Source organism: Eleutherodactylus coqui, chromosome 1, assembly GCF_035609145.1.
Source record: "Eleutherodactylus coqui strain aEleCoq1 chromosome 1, aEleCoq1.hap1, whole genome shotgun sequence".
Classification (NCBI taxonomy): Eukaryota; Metazoa; Chordata; class Amphibia; order Anura; family Eleutherodactylidae; genus Eleutherodactylus; species Eleutherodactylus coqui.
Window position 1 is genome coordinate 531,268,242 of NC_089837.1, and position 27,721 is coordinate 531,295,962.

At 49.7% G+C, this 27,721-nt stretch overlaps 1 protein-coding gene across 2 annotated transcripts in view; it reads left to right on the forward strand.

Moving 5' to 3' along the window:
* LOC136590896 (short transient receptor potential channel 2-like) overlaps nucleotides 1-27,721 on the forward strand; it is a 138,338-nt gene that overhangs the window by 82,239 nt on the left and 28,378 nt on the right. For both annotated transcript variants that reach the window (XR_010787778.1, XM_066588420.1), the window contains exon 2: nucleotides 3,066-3,758. Coding sequence is in view for 1 of the 2 variants with exons in the window: in XM_066588420.1 (XP_066444517.1) it covers nucleotides 3,066-3,758 (693 nt within the window). In the remaining variant the exon portion in view is untranslated. The remainder of the gene's footprint in view (nucleotides 1-3,065; nucleotides 3,759-27,721) is intronic.

Below are 27,721 nucleotides of genomic sequence, written 5' to 3' on the forward strand. Positions count from 1 at the left end.
TTGTACATAGGGAGCAGTATTATAGTAGTTATATTCTTGTACAAAGGGGGCAGTATTTATAGTAGTTATATTCTTGTACATAGAAGCAGTATTATAGTAGTTATATTTTGTACATAGGGGGCAGCATTATAGTAGTTATATTCTTGTACATAGAAGTAGTATTATAGTAGTTATATTCTTGTACATAGGGGGCAGTATTATAGTAGTTATATTCTTGTACATAGGAGCAGTATTATAGTAGTTATATTCTTGTACATAGGGGGCAGTATTATAGTAGTTATATTCTTGTACATAGAAGCAGTATTATAGTAGTTATATTCTTGTACATAGGGGGCAGTATTATAGTAGTTATATTCTGTTATATAGCGGGCAGTATTATAGTAGTTATATTCTTGTACATAGGGGGCAGTATTATAGTAGTTATATTCTTGTACATAGGGGGCAGTATTATAGTAGTTATATTCTTGTACATAGGGGGCAGTATTATAGTAGTTATATTCTTGTACATAGGAGCAGTATTATAGTAGTTATATTCTTGTACATAGGGGGCAGTATTATAGTGGTTATATTCCTGTACTTGGGAGCAGTATTATAGTAGTTATATTCTTGTACATAGTAGGCAGTATTATAGTAGTTATATTCTTGTACATAGGGGGCAGTATTATAGTAGTTATATTCTTGTACATAGGGGGCAGTATTATAGTAGTTATATTCTTGTACATAGGAGCAGTATTATAGAAGTTATATTCTTGTACATAGGGGGGCAGTATTATAGTAGTTATATTCTTGTACATAGGGGGCAGTATTATAGTAGTTATATTCTTGTACATAGGGGGCAGTATTATAGTAGTTATATTCTTGTACATAGGAGCAGTATTATAGTAGTTATATTCTTGTACATAGGAGCAATATTATAGTAGTTATATTCTTGTACATAGGAGCAGTATTATAGTAGTTATATTCTTGTGCATAGTGGGCAGTTTTATAGTAGTTATATTCTTGTACATAGGGGGCAGTATTATAGTAGTTATATTCTTGTACATCGGGGGCAGTATTATAGTAGTTATATTCTTGTACATAGGGGGCAGTATTATAGTAGTTATATTCTTGTACATAGGAGCGGTATTACAGTGATTATATTCTTGTACATAGGAGCAGTATTATAGAAGTTATATTCTTGTACATAGGGAGCAGTATTATAGTAGTTATATTCTTGTACATAGGGGGGCAGTATTATAGTAGTTATATTCTTGTACATAGGGGGCAGTATTATAGTAGTTATATTCTTGTACATAGGAGCAGTATTATAGTAGTTATATTCTTGTACATAGGAGCAATATTATAGTAGTTATATTCTTGTACATAGGAGCAGTATTATAGTAGTTATATTCTTGTGCATAGTGGGCAGTATTATAGTAGTTATATTCTTGTACATAGGGGGCAGTATTATAGTAGTTATATTCTTGTACATCGGGGGCAGTATTATAGTAGTTATATTCTTGTACATAGGGGGCAGTATTATAGTAGTTATATTCTTGTACATGGGAGCGGTATTATAGTAGTTATATTCTTGTACATAGGAGCAGTATTATAGTAGTTATATTCTTGTACATACGGGGCAGTATTATAGTAGTTATATTCTTGTACATAGGAGCAGCATTATAGTAGTAAGATTCTTGTACATTGGGGGCAATATTATAGTAGTTATATTCTTGTACATAGGGGGCAGTATTATAGCAGTTATATTCTTGTACATAGGGGGCACTATTATAGTAGTTATATTCTTGTACATAGGGGGCAGTATTATAGTAGTTATATTCTTGTACATTGGGGCAGTATTATAGTAGTTATATTCTTGTACATAGGGGGCAGTATTGTAGTAGTTATATTCTTGTACTTATGGGGCAGTATTATAGTCGTTATATTCTTGTACATAGGAGCAGCATTATTGTAGTTATATTCTTGTACATTGGGGGCAGTATTATAGTAGTCATATTCTTGTACATAGGGGGCAGTATTATAGTAGTTATATTCTTGTACATAGGGGTCAGTATTATAGTAGGTATATTCTTGTACATTGGGTCAGTATTATAGTAGGTATATTCTTGTACATTGGGTCAGTATTATAGTAGTTATATTATTGTACCTAGGAGGCAGTATTATAGTAGTTATATTCTTGTACATAGGAGGCAGTATTATAGTAGGTATATTCTTGTACATAGGGGCAGTATTATAGTAGTTATATTCTTGTACATAGGGGGCAGTATTATAGTAGTTATATTCTTGCACATAGGGGGCAGTGTTATAGTAGTTATATTCTTGTACATAGGGGGCAGTTTTATAGTAGTTATATTCTTATACATAGGAGCAGTATTATAGTAGTTATATTCTTGTACATAGTGGGCAGCATTATAGTAGTTATATTCTTGTATATAGGAGGCAGTATCATAGTAGTTATATTCTTGTTCATAGGGGGCAGTATTATAGTAGTTATATAGTAGTTATATTCTTGTACATAGGGGGCAGTATTATAGTAGTTTTATTCTTGTACATAGGAGGCAGTATTATAGTAGTTATATTCTTGTACATAGGAGCAGTATTATAGTAGTTATATTCTTGTACATAGGAGCAGTATTATAGTAGTTATATTCTTGTACATAGGGGGGCAGTATTATAGTAGTTATATTCTTGTACATAGGGGGGCAGTATTATAGTAGTTATATTCTTGTACATAGGAGCAGTATTATAGTAGTTATATTCTTGTACATAGAAGGCAGTATTATAGTAGTTATATTCTTGTACATAGAAGGCAGTATTATAGTAGTTATATTCTTGTACATAGGAGGCAGTATTATAGTAGTTATATACTTGTATAAAGGAGGCAGTACTGTAGTAGTTATATTCTTGTACATAGGAGGCAGTATTATAGTAGTACTATTCTTCTTCATAGGGCAGTATTATAGTAGTTATATTCTTGTACATAGGGGGCAGTATTATAGTAGTTATATTCTTGTACATGGGGGGACAGTATTTATCAAAGTAATTGTAATCTTGCACTTTTTTAGCAAGCTAATTGGAGAGAAATCGTGAATAAGAAACTGAAGTTTCCTGTTGCTCTCATCAATGCTATACATGAAGGTAACCTTCGTCAGGTGCAGCAACTTCTACAGGTCAGTGATGGTATCCTGCGACAGTTGGATGATAGTGAAGACCGATCGTGGCGGGAGGCTCTCAATCTTGCTATCCGTACAGGAAATGAGGATATCATGAAGACCTTGTTGCATTGTGTGAAGTTTGATTTCAGACAGATCCATGAAGCTCTCCTTGTGGCTGTTGACACCAACCAACCTCATGTAGTTAAGATGTTACTGGATCGATTGGACCAAGAGAAAGGGCTAAAGATGGACATCAAGTCATTCTCATTGGCTTTCTTTGACAACTCCATTGACAACTCCCGCTTTGCTCCTGGAGTAACTCCACTCACCTTGGCCTGTGAGAAGGACCTCTATGAAATTGTTGAGATGCTCATGAAGAAAGGCCATGTGATTACCACACCGCACAAGATCTCCTGCGCATGTCTGGAGTGCAGCAACGGACGCAAATATGACCTACTTAAGTTCTCACTGTCTAGAATCAACACATACAAAGGAATCGCCAGTAGGGCATATCTGTCCATCGCCAGTGAAGACGCCATGTTGAGAGCTTTCAAGTTGAGTCGGGAACTTAAAAGGCTTTCAAGGAAGGAACCGGAGTTTAAGGTTGGTCACTAGCCAAATATTTCTTTTGTGCATTATTGGCCTGATTTGGTGATTTTCAGATCCTGGTACCTAGGGGTTTAGTGGCAAAGTCCCTGCTATTTGATGGCTTTTAATTCCCATGTCCCTGGTGTCCAGTAGTTTTGGTGCTCTTTGTTCAATATCTTCATCCATGGTGTCTAGTAATATAGTTTTAGCTTTTAGTGGTTTGTTTTCTTGGTCTTCAGTGGTTTAATGCTACAGTTCCTTTTGCCTTGTAATTTGCCTTTATATAGTGAATGCATATTACGCAGCACTTTACTTGATGGTTTAGAGTCTCACTACAATCTCCGATGTCAGGGGGTTTATTGCTCCTGTTTCCGCTGGCCGGTGGTTTTGAACTTCCTAATGTCAGGTGGTTTGGTTTCCTACTCTTAGTCTCTTCGTGTGTTAATAATTGTGTCACGGAGAGAAAAGGAGCCAACCCTCTTAACCCTGCCTCTATCACCATCTTTTGATGGATTGACGAAACCGAGCGTTCTCACCGCTATGACCACTTGTCATGGCAGAGCCTCGATCGATCATTTTTGTTTTCCCAGGTAATTCCTGGACTAAGAATTATTAACACAATTTTCGGAGTTATGGTTCGTTTTAAAACAGACAAGGTTTGACTAATAAATTGCAGATTTATTCTTAAAAAGACTAGTAATGCTAAATATTTATAAATATACAAAAATATACAGAAGAAGATGTTACAGTGGAGATAAGGTTTACAGACATACACAAGGGACAATACTTAAAATAAAACAAGGAGGAAATACAAGAAAGATTCCAGATTTGGGATGTTTTTAAACTTTCCCCAGAACACATCTTTGCCCGCCCCCTCCGAGGTCATTCAGAGAGGGTGGGGTATATGCGTTGGTACCTGTGAAAAACCATAATTCCTCATTTCGATAATATCTCCGCAGGAGATCCTCTGATTGGGAATATGTGCCTGGCATATTTCTGGTCATGATTTTATCTACTCAGCGACTACAGATAATGGGGGGATACAGAAGGTTAAGGTGCTGGAGATTTTCCCTGTATGGTTGGGTGGAGAGTGTGAATGCTATTGTAGTGGCCCGAAACACCTATTTCTGGCCCCTCCATAAATGTCATACTTGTCATGTCTTTTGTGTGGATGCACTATGCAAACTGTCTAGTCTCCTGTTATGTGTATTGCACAACTACAGCAAGTGAAGAGTTAATGTCTGAATGTGGCTGGGATATGTCTGCAAAAGTATTAATGTATGTCCTGTTATGTGATATGCTGGACACTATAAGTATGAGTGTCTGAGAGCAAGGTGGGGTTTATTTACTTCAACGGTAGAGAGGAGTGGAGTGCAGGCAACATGGGGGTACCTTCAACCCTCATGTGGTGAAGAGTGATTGAAGAGAAAGAGATGTATACTGAGGTCCCTAATGCCATGGACCATTAAGAGAGAGAGCTGAGTGAAGTAGAGTGATGAGTCCACCGTGCACAGAATCTTTATCAAGTGAGTGTCTGTTGAGTGACCCTACCCCTATCCCCTCAGCGAGTGTTCTTTCTGAGAGCGGTACCTGGACTGTAGGATCGATATCATCCTGAGCTTCCTCCCTGACCTCAAGTCTTTAGTCCTGGCTGCACTGGTGTGTTGTAGGATGTATACTGCTAAAGCTACAAGTAAAGTTTTACCAGCCCGACCGTTCCAAGGGACTGAGGGATTTAAAAAGTTACTGTGTGTGGGGACTTCCTTTTATTTCTCCGCCAAGTTTCATTAAGGTGAGTAAGGAACGGTGGCGTCACATGACAAATATGCAAACCACCACACGTTTTATAGGCCATCCTTGTGCGAGGGGTGTCCGTAAGAAGCCTAGTGGTACTTGGGCTGAGGTTGAGTGTGTCCCTCCGGGGCGAAGTCTGGTAAGAGCCACCATGACATGTGACACCTCTAACCCTTGAAGCTTCTCAGCGTGGGCCTCATGTCCTGAGAGGCCCTTTGGGTTACCACACTATACACAGACAATTGTCGGCTGTATAGTGGCTGAATCAGTATGACTGCAGGGAGTGGTTGGTTATGGGTAGCAGGGATTGCAGTCGGTAGGACTCGTTTAGGGGATATGGTATGCCTCCCTGAAGAGGGGCATTTATAGAGCATGCCTGAAGTTGTGTGAGTCAGGAATTGCTTGGATCGTTTGGGGTAGCACATTCCAGAGGACTGGTGCTGTTCTGGAGAAGTCTTGGAGTCGGGAATGAGAGGTTCAAGTTAAAGGTGCACTTAATCTGATTTCGTTATACAGCCGATACAAAAATGGATGCTGAATATAGGTCTAAAGCCTGACACACACACAAAATGACTGACGTCCCACGAGTCTCTAAAACATTGAAAAGCAATTTGTGATCTAGTGTCCCTGGTTTCCATTGTTTTAGTATGTGAGTAGCTGTTTTCCAGTGGTTTAGTGTTAGTCTCTGTCCAGTGGTTTTGGATCCTTGTCCCTAATGTTCAGTGTGTAGTACTACAATCCCTGGTGTCAAGGGGGTTAGTGTATCAATCCCTATTTTCCACTGGTTTACTGTTTGGGGTTCAGAAGTTTGGGGTTATGTTCTGTGGTGTTTGGACACTTAGTGCCACTGTCTCTTATGTCCTGTGTTGTAGTTGCCAAGACCCTGATGTCCAATAGTTTGGTATCTTTGTCCCTGGTGGGCAGTGGTTTAGTGCTCCAGTCTAATGATTTAGTGCTCAATCCCATAGTATCCCATGGTTTAGTGTCCCAGTCTCTGATTTATACTGGTTTAGTGCTCTAGTCTCTGTTGTCCAGTAATGTAGTATTCCAGTCCTTTGTTTCTAGTCATTTAGTGCTCAATTCCTTAGTGTCCGGTGGTTTAGTGTTCTAGTCCTTGGTTGATAGTGGTTTAGTGCTGTGATCACTGCTGTCCTGCCATTAATGGCCCATTAATGCCCCCTGGATGCCATTACCGGTGTCTTTGTATGCCTTGGTCTGTAATTGCCGTTATTAGTAATAATACACTGCAGTACAGAAGTACTGCATAACATCACACGTTCAAATCCTCTACAGGGACATGAAAAATGTGCAAAAATAGTTATAAAAAAAACTCCCTCCTTTAAAAAAGCAACAAAAAACTCATGCTAAAAAAATGAAGACATTGTGTTTTTATTCATTTTGCCTCCCAAGAAAACACAATAAAAGTGGTTAAAAAAGCTACAGGTACCCCAAAGTGGTGCCAATAAAAACTATAGCTCGTCACACAAAATGCAAGTCCTCACAGAGCTCCGACCATGGGAAAATAAAAAATTTATGGAATTAGGAATGTAGCAGTGTAAAAAAAAATTTCAGCAAAAAGTGGATTTATTGTGTAAAAGGGGAAAAACCTAAAAATATCCATATAATTTTGGTATTGCCGTAATCGCACCGCACCACAGAAAATGTATCATGTCATTTATGCTTTGTGACTAGCGCTGTAGAAAAAAACAAGCCATGGCAGAATTGATGTTTTCTCTCCCAGCTCTCCCAAAAAAGTTTTTAAAGTTCTACAATACATTTTATGAACCCAAATATAGTACCAATAAAAACTACAGTGCACCACGCAGAAACAAGCCTCATACGGCCGCGTCGACGGAGAAGCATGAAAATCCCTAAAAATTGATTGCCTCCTGACCATCACTACCTGCACATCATGAAGAATATTAAATAACTGTGTATACAATGTGAGCACCCATATACGCCCCCGGTCTTGTGATCTCTATAGCCCCCATACACTCCCCCTGTCCTGTGATCTCTGTAGCCCCCATACACTCCCCCTGTCTTGTGATCTCTGCCGCCACCATATACTTCCCCTGCCCTGTGATCTCTGTAGCCCCCATATACTCCCTCTGCCCTGTGATCTCTGAAGCCCCCATATACTCCCCCTGTCCTGTGATCTCTGCAGCCCCCATATACTCCACCTGTCCTGTGATCTCTGCAGCCCCATATACTCCCCCTGTCCTGTGATCTCTGTAGCCCCCATATACTCCACCTGTCCTGTGATCTCTGTAACCCCCATATACTCCCCCTGTCCTGTGATCTCTGTAGCCCCATATACTCCCCCTGTCCTGTGATCTCTGTTGCCCCATATACTCCCCCTATTCTATGATCTCTGTAGCCCCATATACTCCCCCTGCCCTGTGATCTCTGTAGCCCCATATACTCTCCCTCTCCTGTGATCTCTGTAGCCCCATGTACTCCCCCTGTCCTGTGATCTCTGTAGCCCCCATATAATCTCCCTCTCCTGTGATCTCTGTAGCTCCCATATACTACCCCTGCCCTGTGATCTATGTAACCCCATATACTCCCTCTGCCCTGTGATCTCTGTAGCCCCCATATACTCCCCCTCTCCTGTGATCTATGTAGCCCCCATATACTTCCTCTGTCATGTGATCTCTGTAGCCCCCATATACTCCCCCTGTCATGTGATCTCTGTAGCCCCTATATACTCCCCTTGTCCTGTGATCTCTGTAGCCCCCATATACTCCCCCTGTCCTGTGATCTCTTTAGCCCCATATACTCCCCCTGTCCTGTGATTTCTGTAGCCCCCATATACTCCCCCTATCCTGTGATCTCTGTTGCCCCTATATACTCCCCCTGTCCTGTGATCTCTGTTGCCCCCATATACTCCCCCTGTCCTGTGTTCTCTGCAGCCCCCATATACCCCCCTGTCCTGTGATCTCTGTAGCCCCCATATACTCCCCCTGTCCTGTGATCTCTGTAGCCCCATATACTCCCCCTGTCCTGTGATCTCTGTAGCCCCCATATACTCCCCCTGTCCTGTGATCTCTGTAGCCCCCATATACTCCCCCTTTCCTGTGATCTCTGTAGCCCCCATATACTTCCCCTGCCCTGTGATCTCTGTAGACCCCATATACTACCCCTGCCCTGTGATCTCTGTAGCCCCCATATGCTCCCCCTGTCCTGTGATCTCTGTTGCCCCCATATACTCCCCCTGTCTTGTGATCTCTGTAGCCCCATATACCCCCCTGTCCTGTGATCTCTGTAGCCCCATATACTCCCCCTGTCCTGTGATCTCTGTAGCCTCATATACTCCCTCTGTCCTGTGATCTCTGTAGCCCCATATACTCCCCCTATTCTGTGATCTCTGTAGCCCCAAATACTCCCCCTGTCCTGTGATCTTTGTAGCCCCATATACTCCCCCAGTCCTGTGATCTCTGTAGCCCCCATATGCTCCCCCTGTCCTGTGATCTCTGTTGCCCCCATATACTCCCCCTGTCCTGTGATCTCTGTTGCCCCCATATACTCCCCCTGTCCTGTGATCTCTGTAGCCCCATATACTCCCCCTGTCCTGTGATCTCTGTAGCCCCCATATACTCCCCCTGTCCTGTGATCTCTGTAGCCCCCATATACTCCCCCTGTCCTGTGATCTCTGTAGCCACCATATACTCCCCTTGTCCTGTGATCTCTGTAGCCCCCATACACTCCCCCTGTCCTGTGATCTCTGCCGCCACCATATACTTCCCCTGCCCTGTGATCTCTGTAGCCCCCATATACTCCCTCTGCCCTGTGATCTCTGTAGCCCCCATACACTCCCTCTGCCCTGTGATCTCTGAAGCCCCCATATACTCCCCCTGTCCTGTGATCTCTGCAGCCCCCATATACTCCCCCTGTCCTGTGATCTCTGCAGCCCCCATATACTCCACCTGTCCTGTGATCTCTGCAGCCCCCATATACTCCCCCTGTCCTGTGATCTCTGTAGCCCCCATATACTCCACCTGTCCTGTGATCTCTGTAGCCCCCATATACTCCCCCTGTCCTGTGATCTCTGTAGCCCCATATACTCCCCCTGTCCTGTGATCTCTGTTGCCCCATATACTCCCCCTATTCTATGATCTCTGTAGCCCCATATACTCCCCCTGCCCTGTGATCTCTGTAGCCCCATATACTCTCCCTCTCCTGTGATCTCTGTAGCCCCATGTACTCCCCCTCTCCTGTGATCTCTGTAGCCCCATATAATCTCCCTCTCCTGTGATCTCTGTAGCTCCCATATACTACCCCTGCCCTGTGATCTATGTAACCCCATATATCCCCCTGTCCTGTGATCTCTGTAGCCCCCATATACTCCCCCTGTCCTGTGATCTCTGTAGCCCCCATACACTCCCCCTGTCCTGTGATCTCTGTAGCCCCCATACACTCCCCCTGTCCTGTGATCTCTGCCGCCACCATATACTTCCCCTGCCCTGTGATCTCTGTAGCCCCCATATACTCCCTCTGCCCTGTGATCTCTGTAGCCCCCATATACTCCCCCTCTCCTGTGATCTATGTAGCCCCCATATACTCCCCTTGTCCTGTGATCTCTGTAGCCCCCATATACTCCCCCTGTCCTGTGATCTCTTTAGCCCCATATACTCCCCCTGTCCTGTGATTTCTGTAGCCCCCATATGCTCCCCCTATCCTGTGATCTCTGTTGCCCCTATATACTCCCCCTGTCCTGTGATCTCTGTTGCCCCCATATACTCCCCCTGTCCTGTGTTCTCTGCAGCCCCCATATACCCCCCTGTCCTGTGATCTCTGTAGCCCCCATATACTCCCCCTGTCCTGTGATCTCTGTAGCCCCATATACTCCCCCTGTCGTGTGATCTCTGTAGCCCCCATATACTCCCCCTGTCCTGTGATCTCTGTAGCCCCCATATACTCCCCTTTTCCTGTGATCTCTGTAGCCCCCATATACTTCCCCTGCCCTGTGATCTCTGTAGACCCCATATACTACCCCTGCCCTGTGATCTCTGTAGCCCCCATATGCTCCCCCTGTCCTGTGATCTCTGTTGCCCCCATATACTCCCCCTGTCTTGTGATCTCTGTAGCCCCATATACCCCCCTGTCCTGTGATCTCTGTAGCCCCATATACTCCCCCTGTCCTGTGATCTCTGTAGCCTCATATACTCCCTCTGTCCTGTGATCTCTGTAGCCCCATATACTCCCCCTATTCTGTGATCTCTGTAGCCCAAAATACTCCCCCTGTCCTGTGATCTTTGTAGCCCCATATACTCCCCCAGTCCTGTGATCTCTGTAGCCCCCATATGCTCCCCCTGTCCTGTGATCTCTGTTGCCCCCATATACTCCCCCTGTCCTGTGATCTCTGTTGCCCCCATATACTCCCCCTGTCCTGTGATCTCTGTAGCCCCATATACTCCCCCTGTCCTGTGATCTCTGTAGCCCCCATATACTCCCCCTGTCCTGTGATCTCTGTTGCCCCCATATACTCCCCCTGTCCTGTGATCTCTGTTGCCCCCATATACTCCCCCTGTCCTGTGTTCTCTGCAGCCCCCATATACCCCCCTGTCCTGTGATCTCTGTAGCCCCCATATACTCCCCCTGTCCTGTGATCTCTGTAGCCCCCATATACTCCCCCTGTCCTGTGATCTCTGTAGTCCCCATATACTCCCCCGGTCCTGTGATCTCTATAGCCCCATATACTCCCCCTGTCCTGTGATCTCTGTAGCCCCATATACTCCCCCTGTCCTGTGATCTCTGTAGCCCCCATATACTCCCCCTGCCCAGTGATCTCTGTAGCCCCCTTATGCTCCCCCTGTCCTGTGATCTCTGTAGCCCCATATACTCCCCCTGTCCTGTGATCTCTGTAGCCCCCATATACTCCCCCTGTCCTGTGATCTCTGTAGTCCCCATATACTCCCCCGGTCCTGTGATCTCTATAGCCCACATATACTCCCCCTGTCCTGTGATCTCTGTAGCCCCATATACTCCCCCTGTCCTGTGTTCTCTGTAGCCCCATGTACTCCCCCTCTCCTGTGATCTCTGTAGCCCCCATATAATCTCCCTCTCCTGTGATCTCTGTAGCTCCCATATACTACCCCTGCCCTGTGATCTATGTAACCCCATATATCCCCCTGTCCTGTGATCTCTGTAGCCCCCATATACTCCCCCTGTCCTGTGATCTCTGTAGCCCCCATATACTCCCCCTGTCCTGTGATCTCTGTAGCCCCCATATACTCCCCCTCTCCTGTGATCTATGTAGCCCCCATATACTCCCCTTGTCCTGTGATCTCTGTAGCCCCCATATACTCCCCCTGTCCTGTGATCTCTGTAGCCCCATATATTCCCCCTGTCCTGTGATCTCTGTAGCCCCATATACTCCCCCTGTCCTGTGATCTCTGTAGCCCCCATATACTCCCCTTGTCCTGTGATCTCTGTAGCCCCCATATACCCCCCATGTCATGTGATGTCTGTAGCCCCATATATTCCCCCTGTCCTGTGATCTCTGTAGCCCCCATATACTCCCCTTTTCCTGTGATCTCTGTAGCCCCCATATACTTCCCCTGCCCTGTGATCTCTGTAGACCCCATATACTACCCCTGCCCTGTGATCTCTGTAGCCCCATATACTCCCCCTATCTTGTGATGTCTGCCGCCTTCATATACTCCCCCTGTCATGTGATCTCTGCAGCCCCTATATACTCCTCTTGTCCTGTGATCTCTGTAGCCTCCGTATACTCCCCCTATACTGTGATCTCTATAGCCCCCATATACTCCCCCTGTCGTGTGATCTCTGTAGACCCCATATACTCCCCCTGTCGTGTGATCTCTGTAGCCCCCGTATACTCCCCCTGTCCTGTGATCTCTGTAGCCCCATATACTCCCCCTATTCTATGATCTCTGTAGCCCCATATACTCCCCTTGTCCTGTGATCTCTGTAGCCCCCATATGCTCCCCCTGTACTGTGATCTCTGTTGCCCCCATATACTCCCCCTGTCCTGTGATCTCTGTAGCCCCATATACTCCCCCTGTCCTGTGATCTCTGTAGCCCCCATATGCTCCCCCTGTCCTGTGATCTCTGTTGCCCCCATATACTCACCCTGTCCTGTTATCTCTGCAGCCTCCGTATACTCTCTCTGTCCTGTAATCTCTACAGCCCATGTATACTCCCTCTGTCCTGTGATCTCTGTAGCCCCATATACTCCCCTGTCCTGTGATCTCTGTAGCCCCAGATACTCCCACTGCCCAGTGATCTCTGTAGCCCCATATACTACCCCTGTCCTGTGATCTCTGTAGCCCCTATATACTCCCCCTGTCCTGTGATCTCTGTAGCCCCAGATACTCCCACTGCCCAGTGATCTCTGTAGCCCCATATACTACCCCTGCCCTGTGATCTCTGTAGCCCCCATATACTCCCCCTGTCCTGTGATCTCTGTAGCCCCCATATACTCCCCCTGTCCTGTGATCTCTGTAGCCCCCATATACTCACCCTGTCCTGTTATCTCTGCAGCCTCCGTATACTCTCTCTGTCCTGTAATCTCTACAGCCCATGTATACTCCATCTGTCCTGTGATCTCTGTAGCCCCCATATACTCCCACTGTCCTGTGATTTCTGCAGCCCACTTATACTCCCCCTGTCCTGTGATCTCTGTAGCCCCCACATACTCCCCCTGTCCTGTGATCTCTGTAGCCCCCATATACTCCCCCTGTCCTGTGATCTTTGTAGCCCCATATACTCCCCCTGTCTTGTGATCTCTGTAGCCCCCATATACTCCTCCGTCCTGTGATCCCTGCCGCCCTCATATACTCCCCCTGTCCTGTTTTCTCTGTAGCCCCCATATACTCCCCCTCTCCTGTGATCTCTGTAGCCCTCATATACCCGCCCCGGTCCTGTGATCTCTGTAGCCCCCATACAGTCCCCCTGTCCTGTGATCTCTGCCGCCACCATATACTTCCCCTGCCCTGTGATTTCTGTAGCCCCCATATACTCCCTCTGCCCTGTGACCTCTGTAGCCCCCATACACTCCCTCTACCCTGTGATCTCTGTAGCCCCCATATACTCCCCCTGTCCTGTGATCTCTGTAGCCCCCATATACTCCCCCTGTCCTGTGATCTCTGTAGCCCCCATATACTCCCCCTGTCCTGTGATCTCTGTAGCCCCCATATACTCCCCCTGTCCTGTGATCTCTGTAGCCCCCATGTACTCCCCTTGTCCTGTGATCTCTGTAGTCCCCATATACTCCACCTGTCCTGTGATCTCTGTAGCCCCCATATACTCCCCCTGTCCTGTGATCTCTGTAGCCCCATATACTCCCCCTATTCTATGATCTCTGTAGCCCCATATACTCCCCTTGTCCTGTGATCTCTGTAGCCCCCATATGCTCCCCCTGTACTGTGATCTCTGTTGCCCCCATATACTCCCCCTGTCCTGTGATCTCTGTAGCCCCATATACTCCCCCTGTCCTGTGATCTCTGTAGCCCCCATATGCTCCCCCTGTCCTGTGATCTCTGTTGCCCCCATATACTCCCCCTGTCCTGTGATCTCTGTAGCCCCATATACTCCCCCTGTCCTGTGATCTCTGTAGCCCCCATATATTCCCCCTGTCCTGTGATCTCTGTAGTCGCTTTATACTCCCCCCTGTCCTGTGATCTCTATAGCCCACATATACTCCCCCTGTCCTGTGATCTCTGTAGCCCCCATATACTCCCCCTGTCCTGTGATCTCTGTAGCCCCATATACCCCCCCCTGTCCTGTGTTCTCTGTAGCCCCATGTATTCCCCCTCCCCTGTGATCTCTGTAGCTCCCATATACTACCCCTGCCCTCTGATCTATGTAACCCCATATATCCCCCTGTCCTGTGATCTCTGTAGCCCCCATATACTCCCCCTGTCCTGTGATCGCTGTAGCCCCCTTATGCTCCCCCTGTCCTGTGATCTCTGTAGCCCCCATATACTCCCCCTGTCCTGTGATCTCTGTAGCCCCCATATACTCCCCCTGTCCTGTGATCTCTGTAGCCCCATATACTCCCCCTGTCCTGTGATCTCTGTTGCCCCATATACTCCCCCTATTCTATGGTCTCTGTAGCCCCATATACTCCCCCTGTTCTGTGATCTCTGTAGCCCCCATATGCCCCCCCTGTCCTGTGATCTCTGTAGCCCCATATACTCTCCCTGTCCTGTGATCTCTGTAGCCCCCATATGCTCCCCCTGTCCAGTGATCTCTGTAGCCCCATGTACTCCCCCTCTCCTGTGATCTCTGTAGCCCCCATATAATCTCCCTCTCCTGTGATCTCTGTAGCTCCCATATACTACCCCTGCCCTGTGATCTATGTAGCCCCCATATACTCCCCTTGTCCTGTGATCTCTGTAGCCCCCATATACTCCCCCTCTCCTGTGATCTATGTAGCCCCCATATACTCCCCTTGTCCTGTGATCTCTGTAGCCCCCATATACTCCCCCTGTCCTGTGATCTCTGTAGCCCCATATACTCCCCCTGTCCTGTGATCTCTGTAGCCCCATATACTCCCCCTGTCCTGTGATCTCTGTAGCCCCCATATACTCCCCCTGTCCTGTGATCTCTGTTGCCCCTATATACTCCCCCTGTCCTGTGATCTCTGTTGCCCCCATATACTCCCCCTGTCCTGTGTTCTCTGCAGCCCCCATATACCCCCCTGTCCTGTGATCTCTGTAGCCCCCATATACTCCCCCTGTCCTGTGATCTCTGTAGCCCCATATACTCCCCCTGTCCTGTGATCTCTGTAGCCCCCATATACTCCCCCTTTCCTGTGATCTCTGTAGCCCCCATATACTTCCCCTGCCCTGTGATCTCTGTAGACCCCATATACTACCCCTGCCCTGTGATCTCTGGTGCCCCCATATACTGCCCCTGTCCTGTGTTCTCTGCAGCCCCCATATACCCCCCTGTCCTGTGATCTCTGTTGCCCCCATATACTCCCCCTGTCCTGTGATCTCTGTTGCCCCCATATACTCCCCCTGTCCTGTGTTCTCTGCAGCCCCCATATACCCCCCTGTCCTGTGATCTCTGTAGCCCCCATATACTCCCCCTGTCCTGTGATCTCTGTAGCCCCCATATACTCCCCCTGTCCTGTGTTCCCTGCAGCCCCCATATACCCCCCTGTCCAGTGATCTCTGTAGCCCCCATATACTCCCCCTGTCCTGTGATCTCTGTAGCCCCCATATACTCCCCCTGTCCTGTGATCTCTGTAGTCCCCATATACTCCCCCTGTCCTGTGATCTCTATAGCCCACATATACTCCCCCTGTCCTGTGATCTCTGTAGCCCCATATACTCCCCCTGTCCTGTGATCTCTGTAGCCCCATATACTCCCCCTGTCCTGTGATCTCTGTAGCCCCCATATACTCCCCCTGTCCTGTGATCTCTGTAGCCCCATATACTCCCCCTGTCCTGTGATCTCTGTAGCCCCAGATACTCCCACTGCCCAGTGATCTCTGTAGCCCCATATACTACCCCTGTCCTGTGATCTCTGTAGCCCCTATATACTCCCCCTGTCCTGTGATCTCTGTAGCCCCCATGTACTCCCCTTGTCCTGTGATCTCTGTAGTCCCCATATACTCCACCTGTCCTGTGATCTCTGTAGCCCCCATATACTCCCCCTGTCCTGTGATCTCTGTAGCCCCATATACTCCCCCTATTCTATGATCTCTGTAGCCCCATATACTCCCCTTGTCCTGTGATCTCTGTAGCCCCCATATGCTCCCCCTGTCCTGTGATCTCTGTTGCCCCCATATACTCCCCCTGTCCTGTGATCTCTGTAGCCCCATATACTCCCCCTGTCCTGTGATCTCTGTAGCCCCCATATGCTCCCCCTGTCCTGTGATCTCTGTTGCCCCCATATACTCCCCCTGTCCTGTGATCTCTGTAGCCCCATATACTCCCCCTGTCCTGTGATCTCTGTAGCCCCCATATATTCCCCCTGTCCTGTGATCTCTGTAGTCGCTTTATACTCCCCCCTGTCCTGTGATCTCTATAGCCCACATATACTCCCCCTGTCCTGTGATCTCTGTAGCCCCCATATACTCCCCCTGTCCTGTGATCTCTGTAGCCCCATATACCCCCCCTGTCCTGTGTTCTCTGTAGCCCCATGTATTCCCCCTCCCCTGTGATCTCTGTAGCTCCCATATACTACCCCTGCCCTCTGATCTATGTAACCCCATATATCCCCCTGTCCTGTGATCTCTGTAGCCCCCATATACTCCCCCTGTCCTGTGATCGCTGTAGCCCCCTTATGCTCCCCCTGTCCTGTGATCTCTGTAGCCCCCATATACTCCCCCTGTCCTGTGATCTCTGTAGCCCCCATATACTCCCCCTGTCCTGTGATCTCTGTAGCCCCATATACTCCCCCTGTCCTGTGATCCCTGTTGCCCCATATACTCCCCCTATTCTATGGTCTCTGTAGCCCCATATACTCCCCCTGTTCTGTGATCTCTGTAGCCCCCATATGCCCCCCCTGTCCTGTGATCTCTGTAGCCCCATATACTCTCCCTGTCCTGTGATCTCTGTAGCCCCCATATGCTCCCCCTGTCCAGTGATCTCTGTAGCCCCATGTACTCCCCCTCTCCTGTGATCTCTGTAGCCCCCATATAATCTCCCTCTCCTGTGATCTCTGTAGCTCCCATATACTACCCCTGCCCTGTGATCTATGTAGCCCCCATATACTCCCCTTGTCCTGTGATCTCTGTAGCCCCCATATACTCCCCTCTCCTGTGAGCTATGTAGCCCCCATATACTCCCCTTGTCCTGTGATCTCTGTAGCCCCCATATACTCCCCCTGTCCTGTGATCTCTGTAGCCCCATATACTCCCCCTGTCCTGTGATCTCTGTAGCCCCATATACTCCCCCTGTCCTGTGATCTCTGTAGCCCCCATATACTCCCCCTGTCCTGTGATCTCTGTTGCCCCTATATACTCCCCCTGTCCTGTGATCTCTGTTGTCCCCATATACTCCCCCTGTCCTGTGTTCTCTGCAGCCCCCATATACCCCCCTGTCCTGTGATCTCTGTAGCCCCCATATACTCCCCCTGTCCTGTGATCTCTGTAGCCCCATATACTCCCCCTGTCCTGTGATCTCTGTAGCCCCCATATACTCCCCCTTTCCTGTGATCTCTGTAGCCCCCATATACTTCCCCTGCCCTGTGATCTCTGTGGACCCCATATACTACCCCTGCCCTGTGATCTCTGTTGCCCCCATATACTGCCCCTGTCCTGTGTTCTCTGCAGCCCCCATATACCCCCCTGTCCTGTGATCTCTGTTGCCCCCATATACTCCCCCTGTCCTGTGATCTCTGTTGCCCCCATATACTCCCCCTGTCCTGTGTTCTCTGCAGCCCCCATATACCCCCCTGTCCTGTGATCTCTGTAGCCCCCATATACTCCCCCTGTCCTGTGATCTCTGTAGCCCCCATATACTCCCCCTGTCCTGTGTTCCCTGCAGCCCCCATATACCCCCCTGTCCAGTGATCTCTGTAGCCCCCATATACTCCCCCTGTCCTGTGATCTCTGTAGCCCCCATATACTCCCCCTGTCCTGTGATCTCTGTAGTCCCCATATACTCCCCCTGTCCTGTGATCTCTATAGCCCACATATACTCCCCCTGTCCTGTGATCTCTGTAGCCCCATATACTCCCCCTGTCCTGTGATCTCTGTAGCCCCATATACTCCCCCTGTCCTGTGATCTCTGTAGCCCCCATATACTCCCCCTGTCCTGTGATCTCTGTAGCCCCATATACTCCCCCTGTCCTGTGATCTCTGTAGCCCCAGATACTCCCACTGCCCAGTGATCTCTGTAGCCCCATATACTACCCCTGTCCTGTGATCTCTGTAGCCCCTATATACTCCCCCTGTCCTGTGATCTCTGTAGCCCCAGATACTCCCACTGCCCAGTGATCTCTGTAGCCCCATATACTACCCCTGCCCTGTGATCTCTGTAGCCCCCATATACTCCACCTGTCCTGTGATCTCTGTAGCCCCCATATACTCCCCCTATCCTGTGTTCTTTGTAGCCCCATGTACTCCCCCTCTCCTGTGATCTCTGTAGCCCCCATATACTCCCCCTGTCCTGTGATCTCTGTTGCCCCATACACTCCCCCTGTCCTGTGATCTTTGTAGCCCCATATACTCCCCGTCCTGTGATCCCTGCAGCCTCCTTATACTCTCTCTGTCCTGTGATCTCCACAGCCCATGTATACTCCATCTGTCCTGTGATCTCTGTAGCCCCCATATACTCCCACTGTCCTGTGATTTCTGCAGCCCATGTATACTCCCCCTGTCCTGTGATCTCTGTAGCCCCCATATACTCCCCCTGTCCTGTGATCTCTGTAGCCCCCATATACTCCCCCTGTCCTGTGATCTTTGTAGCCCCTATATACTCCCCCTGTCTTGTGATCTCTGTAGCCCCCATATACTCCTCCGTCCTGTGATCCCTGCCGCCCTCATATACTCCCCCTGTGCTGTTTTCTCTGTAGCCCCCATATACTCCCCCTCTCCTGTGATCTCTGTACCCCTCATATACCCGCCCCGGTCCTGTGATCTCTGTAGTCCCCATATACTCCCCCTGTCCTGTGATCTCTATAGCCCACATATACTCCCCCTGTCCTGTGATCTCTGTAGCCCCATATACTCCCCCTGTCCTGTGATCTCTGTAGCCCCCATATACTCCCCCTGTCCTGTGATCTTTGTAGCCCCCATATACTCCCTCTGTCCTGTGATCTCTGTAGCCCCATATACTCCCTCTGTCCTGTGATCTCGGTAGCCCCCATATACTCCCTCTGTCCTGTGATCTCTGTAGCCCCATATACTCCCCCTGTCCTGTGATCTCTGTAGCCCCCATATACTCCCCCTGTCCTGTGATCTTTGTAGCCCCATATACTACCCCTGTCCTGTGTTCTCTGTAGCCCCATGTACTCCCCCTCTCCTGTGATCTCTGTAGCCCCCATATAATCTCCCTCTCCTGTGATCTCTGTAGTCCCCATATACTCCCCTTGTCCTGTGATCTCTTTAGCCCCTATATACTCCCCCTGTTCTGTGATCTCTGTAGCCCCATATACTCCCCCTGTCCTGTGATCTCTATAGCCCACATATACTCCCCCTGTCCTGTGATCTCTGTAGCCCCATATACTCCCCCTGTCCTGTGATCTCTGTAGCTCCCATATACTACCCCTGCCCTGTGATCTATGTAACCCCATATATCCCCCTGTCCTGTGATCTCTGTAGCCCCCATATACTCCCCCTGTCCTGTGATCTCTGTTGCCCCCATATACTCCCCCTCTCCTGTGATCTATGTAGCCCCCATATACTCCCCTTGTCCTGTGATCTCTGTAGCCCCTATATACTCCCCCTGTCCTGTGATCTCTGTAGCCCCTATATACTCCCCCTGTCCTGTGATCTCTGTAGCCCCAGAAACTCCCACTGCCCAGTGATCTCTGTAGCCCCATATACTCCCCCTGTCCTGTGATCTCTGTAGCCCCCATATACTCCCCCTGTCCTGTGATCTCTGTAGCCCCCATATACTCCCCCTATCCTGTGTTCTCTGTAGCCCCATGTACTCCCCCTCTCCTGTGATCTCTGTAGCCCCCATATACCCCCCCGTCCTGTGATCCCTGCAGCCTCCTTATACTCTCTCTGTCCTATGATCTCCACAGCCCATGTATACTCCATCTGTCCTGTGATCTCTGTAGCCCCCATATACTCCCCCTGTCCTGTGATCTCTGTAGCCTCATATACTCCCTCTGTCCTGTGATCTCTGTAGCCCCATATACTCCCCCTGTCCTTTGATCTCTGTAGCCCCCATATACTCCCTCTGTCCTGTGATCTTTGTAGCCCCATATACTCCTCCGTCCTGTGATCCCTGCCGTCCTCATATACTCCCCCTGTCCTGTTTTCTCTGTAGCCCCCATATACTCCCCCTCTCCTGTGATCTCTGTAGCCCTCATATACCCGCCCCGGTCCTGTGATCTCTGTAGCCCCCATACAGTCCCCCTGTCCTGTGATTTCTGCAGCCCATGTATACTCCCCCTGTCCTGTGATCTCTGTAGCCCCCATATACTCCCCCTGTCCTGTGATCTTTGTAGCCCCATATACTCCCCCTGTCTTGTGATCTCTGTAGCCCCCATATACTCCTCCGTCCTGTGATCCCTGCCGCCCTCATATACTCCCCCTGTCCTGTGTTCTCTGTAGCCGCATGTACTCCCCCTCTCCTGTGATCTCTGTAGCCCCCATATACTCCCCCTGTCCTGTGATCTCTGTTGCCCCATATACTCCCCCTGTCCTGTGATCTCTGTAGCCCCCATATACTCCCCCTGTCCTGTGTTCTCTGTAGCCGCATGTACTCCCCCTCTCCTGTGATCTCTGTAGCCCCCATATACTCCCCCTGTCCTGTGATCTCTGTTGCCCCATATACTACCCCTGCCCAGTGATCTCTGTAGCCCCATATACTACCCCTGCCCTGTGATCTCTGTAGCCCCCATATACTCCCCCTGTCCTGTGATCTCTGTAGCCCCCATATACTCCCCCTGTCCTGTGTTCTCTGTAGCCGCATGTACTCCCCCTCTCCTGTGATCTCTGTAGCCCCCATATACTCCCCCTGTCCTGTGATCTCTGTAGCCCCATGTACTCCCCCTCTCCTGTGATCTCTGTAGCCCCCATATACTCCCCCTGTCCTGTGATCTCTGTAGCCCCCATATACTCCCCCTGTCCTGTGATCTCTGCAGCCTCCATATACTCCTCCTGTCCTGTGATCTCTGTAGCCGCCATATACTCCCCCTGTCCTGTGATCTCTTTAGCCCCATATACTCCCCCTGTCCTGTGATTTCTGTAGCCCCCATATACTCCCCCTATCCTGTGATCTCTGTTGCCCCTATATACTCCCCCTGTCCTGTGATCTCTGTAGCCCCCATATACTCCCCCTGTCCTGTGTTCTCTGCAGCCCCCATATACCCCACTGTCCTGTGATCTCTGTAGCCCCCATATACTCCACCTGTCCTGTGATCTCTGTAGCCCCCGTATACTCCCCCTGCCCTGTGATCTCTGTAGCCCCCATATACTCCCCCTCTCCTGTGATCCCTGTAGCCCCGATATACTCACCCTGTCCTGTTATCTCTGCAGCCTCCGTATACTCTCTCTGTCCTGTAATCTCTACAGCCCATGTATACTCCCCCTGTCCTGTGATTTCTGCAGCCCATGTATACGCCCCCTGTCCTGTGATCTCTGTAGCCCCATATACTCCCCCTGTCCTGTGATCTCTGTAGCCCCCATATACTCCCCCTGTCCTGTGATCTCTGTAGCCCCAGATACTCCCACTGCCCAGTGATCTCTGTAGCCCCCATATACTACCCCTGTCCTGTGATCTCTGTAGCCCCCATATACTCCCCCTGTCCTGTGATCTCTGTTGCCCCATATACTCCCCCTATTCTATGATCTCTGTAGCCCCATATACTCCCCCTGCCCTGTGATCTCTGTAGCCCCATATACTCTCCCTCTCCTGTGATCTCTGTAGCCCCATGTACTCCCCCTCTCCTGTGATCTCTGTAGCCCCCATATAATCTCCCTCTCCTGTGATCTCTGTAGCTCCCATATACTACCCCTGCCCTGTGATCTATGTAACCCCATATATCCCCCTGTCCTGTGATCTCTGTAGCCCCCATATACTCCCCCTGTCCTGTGATCTCTGTAGCCCCCATACACTCCCCCTGTCCTGTGATCTCTGTAGCCCCCATACACTCCCCCTGTCCTGTGATCTCTGCCGCCACCATATACTTCCCCTGCCCTGTGATCTCTGTAGCCCCCATATACTCCCTCTGCCCTGTGATCTCTGTAGCCCCCATATACTCCCCCTCTCCTGTGATCTATGTAGCCCCCATATACTCCCCTTGTCCTGTGATCTCTGTAGCCCCCATATACTCCCCCTGTCCTGTGATCTCTTTAGCCCCATATACTCCCCCTGTCCTGTGATTTCTGTAGCCCCCATATACTCCCCCTATCCTGTGATCTCTGTTGCCCCTATATACTCCCCCTGTCCTGTGATCTCTGTAGCCCCCATATACTCCCCCTGTCCTGTGTTCTCTGCAGCCCCCATATACCCCCCTGTCCTGTGATCTCTGTAGCCCCCATATACTCCCCCTGTCCTGTGATCTCTGTAGCCCCATATACTCCCCCTGTCCTGTGATCTCTGTAGCCCCCATATACTCCCCCTGTCCTGTGATCTCTGTAGACCCCATATACTCCACCTATCCTGTGATCTATGTAACCCCATATATCCCCCTGTCCTGTGATCTCTGTAGCCCCCATATACTCCCCCTGTCCTGTGATCTCTGTAGCCCCCATATACTCCCCCTGTCCTGTGATCTCTGTAGCCCCCATATACTCCCCCTGTCCTGTGATCTCTGTAGACCCCATATACTCCACCTATCCTGTGATCTCTGTAGCCCCCGTATACTCCCCCTGCCCTGTGATCTCTGTAGCCCCCATATACTCCCCCTCTCCTGTGATCTCTGTAGCCCCCATATACTCACCCTGTCCTGTTATCTCTGCAGCCTCCGTATACTCTCTCTGTCCTGTAATCTCTACAGCCCATGTATACTCCCCCTGTCCTGTGATTTCTGCAGCCCATGTATACGCCCCCTGTCCTGTGATCTCTGTAGCCCCATATACTCCCCCTGTCCTGTGATCTCTGTAGCCCCCATATACTCCCCCTGTCCTGTGATCTCTGTAGCCCCAGATACTCCCACTGCCCAGTGATCTCTGTAGCCCCCATATACTACCCCTGTCCTGTGATCTCTGTAGCCCCATATACTCCCCCTGTCCTGTGATCTCTGTAGCCCCCATATACTCCCCCTCTCCTGTGATCTCTGTAGCCCCCATATACTCCCCCTGTCCTGTGATCTCTGTTGCCCCATATACTCCCCCTGTCCTGTGATCTTTGTAGCCCCATTTACTCCCCGTCCTGTGATCTCTGTAGCCCCCATATACTCCCCCTATCCTGTAATCTCTGCAGCTTCCTTATACTCCCTCTGTCCTGTGATCTCTGTAGCCCCCATATACTCCCACTGTCCTGTTATTTCTGCAGCCCATGTATACTCCCCCTGTCCTGTGATCTCTGTAGCCCCCACATACTCCCCCTGCCCTGTGATCTCTGTAGCCCCCATATACTCCCCCTGTCCTGTGATCTTTGTAGCCCCATATACTCCCCCTGTCTTGTGATCTCTGTAGCCCCCATATACTCCCCCGTCCTTTGATTCCTGCCGCCCTCATATACTCCCCCTGTCCTGTTTTCTCTGTAGCCCCCATATACTCCCTCTGTCCTGTGATCTCTGTAGCCCCAGATACTCCCACTGCCCAGTGATCTCTGTAGCCCTCATATACTCCCCCTGTCCTGTGATCTCTGTAGCCCCCATATACTCCCCCTGTCCTGTGATCTCTGTAGCCCCCATATACTCCCCCTCTCCTGTGATCTCTGTAGCCCCCATATACTCCCCCTGTCCTGTGATCTCTGTTGCCCCATATACTCCCCCTGTCCTGTGATCTTTGTAGCCCCATTTACTCCCCGTCCTGTGATCTCTGTAGCCCCCATATACTCCCCCTGTCCTGTAATCTCTGCAGCCTCCTTATACTCTCTCTGTCCTGTGATCTCCACAGCCCATGTATACTCCCTCTGTCCTGTGATCTCTGTAGCCCCCATATACTCCCACTGTCCTGTTATTTCTGCAGCCCATGTATACTCCCCCTGTCCTGTGATCTCTGTAGCCCCCATATACTCCCCCGTCCTTTGATTCCTGCCGCCCTCATATACTCCCCCTGTCCTGTTTTCTCTGTAGCCCCCATATACTCCCCCTGTCCTGTGATCTCTGTAGCCCCAGATACTGCCACTGCCCAGTGATCTCTGTAGCCCTCATATACTCCCCCTGTCCTGTGATCTCTGTAGCCCCCATTTACTCCCCCTGTCCTGTGATCTCTGTAGCCCCCATATACTTCCCCTGCCCTGTGATCTCTGTAGACCCCATATACTACCCCTGCCCTGTGATCTCTGTAGCCCCATTTACTCCCCCTATCTTGTAATGTCTGCCACCCTCATATACTCCCCCTGTCCTGTGATCTCTGTAGCCCCTATACACTCCTCTTGTCCTGTGATCTCTATAGCCCCCATATACTCCCCCTGTCCTGTGATCTCTGTAGACCCCATATACTCCACCTGTCCTGTGATCTTTGTAGCCCCCGTATGCTCCACCTGCCCTGTGATCTCTGTAGCCCCAATATATACTCACCCTGTCCTGTTATCTCTGCAGCCTCCGTATACTCTCTCTGTCCTGTAATCTCTACAGCCCATGTATACTCCCTCTGTCCTTTGATCTCTGTAGCCCCCATATACTTCCACTGTCCTGTGATTTCTGCAGCCCATGTATACTCCCCCTGTCCTATGATCTCTGTAGCCCCCATATACTCCCCCTGTCCTGTGATCTCTGTAGCCCCATATACTCCCCCTGTCCTGTGATCTCTGTAGCCCCCGTATACTCCCCCTGTCCTGTGATCTCTGTAGCCCCATATACTCCCCCTGTCCTGTGATCTCTGTAGCCCCCATATACTCCCCCTGTCCTGTGATCTCTGTAGCCCCAGATACTCCCACTGCCCAGTGATCTCTGTAGCCCCATATACTCCCCCTGTCCTGTGATCTCTGTAGCCCCGTATTCCACCCTCTCCTGTGATCTCTGTAGCCCCCATATACTCCCCCTGTCCTGTTATCTCTGCAGCCTCCGTAAACTCTCTCTGTCCTGTGATCTCCACAGCCCATGTATACTCCCTCTGTCCTTTGATCTCTATAGCCCCCATATGCTCCCACTGTCCTGTGATTTCTGCAGCCCATGTATACTCCCCCTATCTTGTGATCTCTGTAGCGACCATATACTCCCCCTGCCCTGTGATCTCTGTAGCTCCATATACTCCCTTGTCCTGTGATCTCTGTAGGCTCAGATACTCCCACTGCCCAGTGATCTCTGTAGCCCCCATATACTCCCCCTGTCCTGTGTTCTCTGTAGCCCCCATATACTCCCCCTGTCCTGTGATCTCTGTAGCCCCCATATACTCCCCCTGTCCTGTGATCTCTGTAGCCCCCATATACTCCCCCTGCCCTGTGATCTCTGTAGCCCCATATACTCCCCCTATCTTGTGATCTCTGTAGCGCCCATATACTCCCCCTGTCCTGTGATCTCTGTAGCTCCATATACTCCCTTGTCCTGTGATCTCTGTAGGCTCAGATACTCCCACTGCCCAGTGATCTCTGTAGCCCCCATATACTCCCCCTGTCCTGTGATCTCTGCCGCCCTCATATACTCCCCCTGCCCTGTGATCTCTGTAGCCCCCATATACTCCCTCTATCCTATGATTTCTGCAGCCCCCATATACTCCCCTGTCCTGTGATCTCTGTAGCCCCCATATACTCCCCCTGTTCTGTGATCTCTGTAGCCCCCATATACTCCCCCTGTCCTGTGATCTCTGTAGCCCCCATATACTCCCCCTGTCCCGTGATCTCTGTAGCCCCCATATAGTCCCCCTGTCCTGTGATCTCTGTAGCCTCATATACTCCTCTTGTCCTGTGATCTCTGTAGCCTCCGTATACTCCCTTCGGTACTGTGATCTCTATAGCCCCGATATACTCCCCCTGTCCTGTGATCTCTGTAGCCTCCGTATACTCCCGCTGTACTGTGATCTCTATAGCCCCCATATACTCCCCCTGTCCTGTGATCTCTGTAGCCTCCGTATACTCCCGCTGTACTGTGATCTCTATAGCCCCCATATACCCCCCTGTCCTGTTATCTCTGCAGCCTCCGTATACTCTCTCTGTCCTGTAATCTCTACAGCCCATGTATACTCCCACTGTCCTGTGATTTCTGCAGCCCCCATATACTCCCCCTGTCCTGTGATCTCTGTAGCCCCCATATACTCCCTTTGCCCAGTGATCTCTGTAGCCCCATATACACCCTCTGTCCTTTGATCTCTATAGCCCCCATATGCTCCCACTGTCCTGTGATTTCTGCAGCCCATGTATACTCCCCCTGCCCTGTGATCTCTGTAGCTCCATATACTCCCTTGTCCTGTGATCTCTGTAGGCTCAGATACTCCCACTGCCCAGTGATCTCTGTAGCCCCCATATACTCCCCCTGTCCTGTGTTCTCTGTAGCCCCCATATACTCCCCCTGTCCTGTGATCTCTGTAGCCCCCATATACTCCCCCTGTCCTGTGATCTCTGTAGCCCCCATATACTCCCCCTGTCCTGTGATCTCTGTAGACCCCATATACTACCCCTGCCCTGTGATCTCTGTAGCCCCATATACTCCCCCTATCTTGTGATGTCTGCCGCCCTCATATACTCCCCCTGCCCTGTGATCTCTGTAGCCCCCATATACTCCCTCTATCCTATGATTTCTGCAGCCCCCATACACTCCCTCTGCCCTGTGATCTCTGTAGCCCCCATATAGTCCCCCTGTCCTGTGATCTCTGTAGCCTCATATACTCCACCTGTCCTGTGATCTCTGTAGCCCCTATATACTCCTCTTGTCCTGTGATCTCTGTAGCCTCCGTATACTCCCTTCGGTACTGTGATCTCTATAGCCCCGATATACTCCCCCTGTCCTGTGATCTCTGTAGCCTCCGTATACTCCCGCTGTACTGTGATCTCTATAGCCCCCATATACTCCCCCTGTCCTGTGATCTCTGTAGCCTCCGTATACTCCCGCTGTACTGTGATCTCTGTAGCCCCCATATACTCCCCCTGTCCTGTGATCTCTGTAGCCTCCGTATACTCCCGCTGTACTGTGATCTCTATAGCCCCCATATACCCCCCTGTCCTGTTATCTCTGCAGCCTCCGTATACTCTCTCTGTCCTGTAATCTCTACAGCCCATGTATACTCCCACTGTCCTGTGATTTCTGCAGCCCATGTATACTCCCCCTGTCCTGTGATCTCTGTAGCCCCCATATACTCCCCCTGTCCTGTGATCTCTGTAGCCCCCATATACTCCCTTTGCCCAGTGATCTCTGTAGCCCCATATACACCCCCTGTCCTGTGATCTCTGTAGCCCCCATATACTCCCCCTGTCCTGTTATCTCTGCAGCCTCCGTAAACTCTCTCTGTCCTGTGATCTCTATAGCCCACATATACTTCC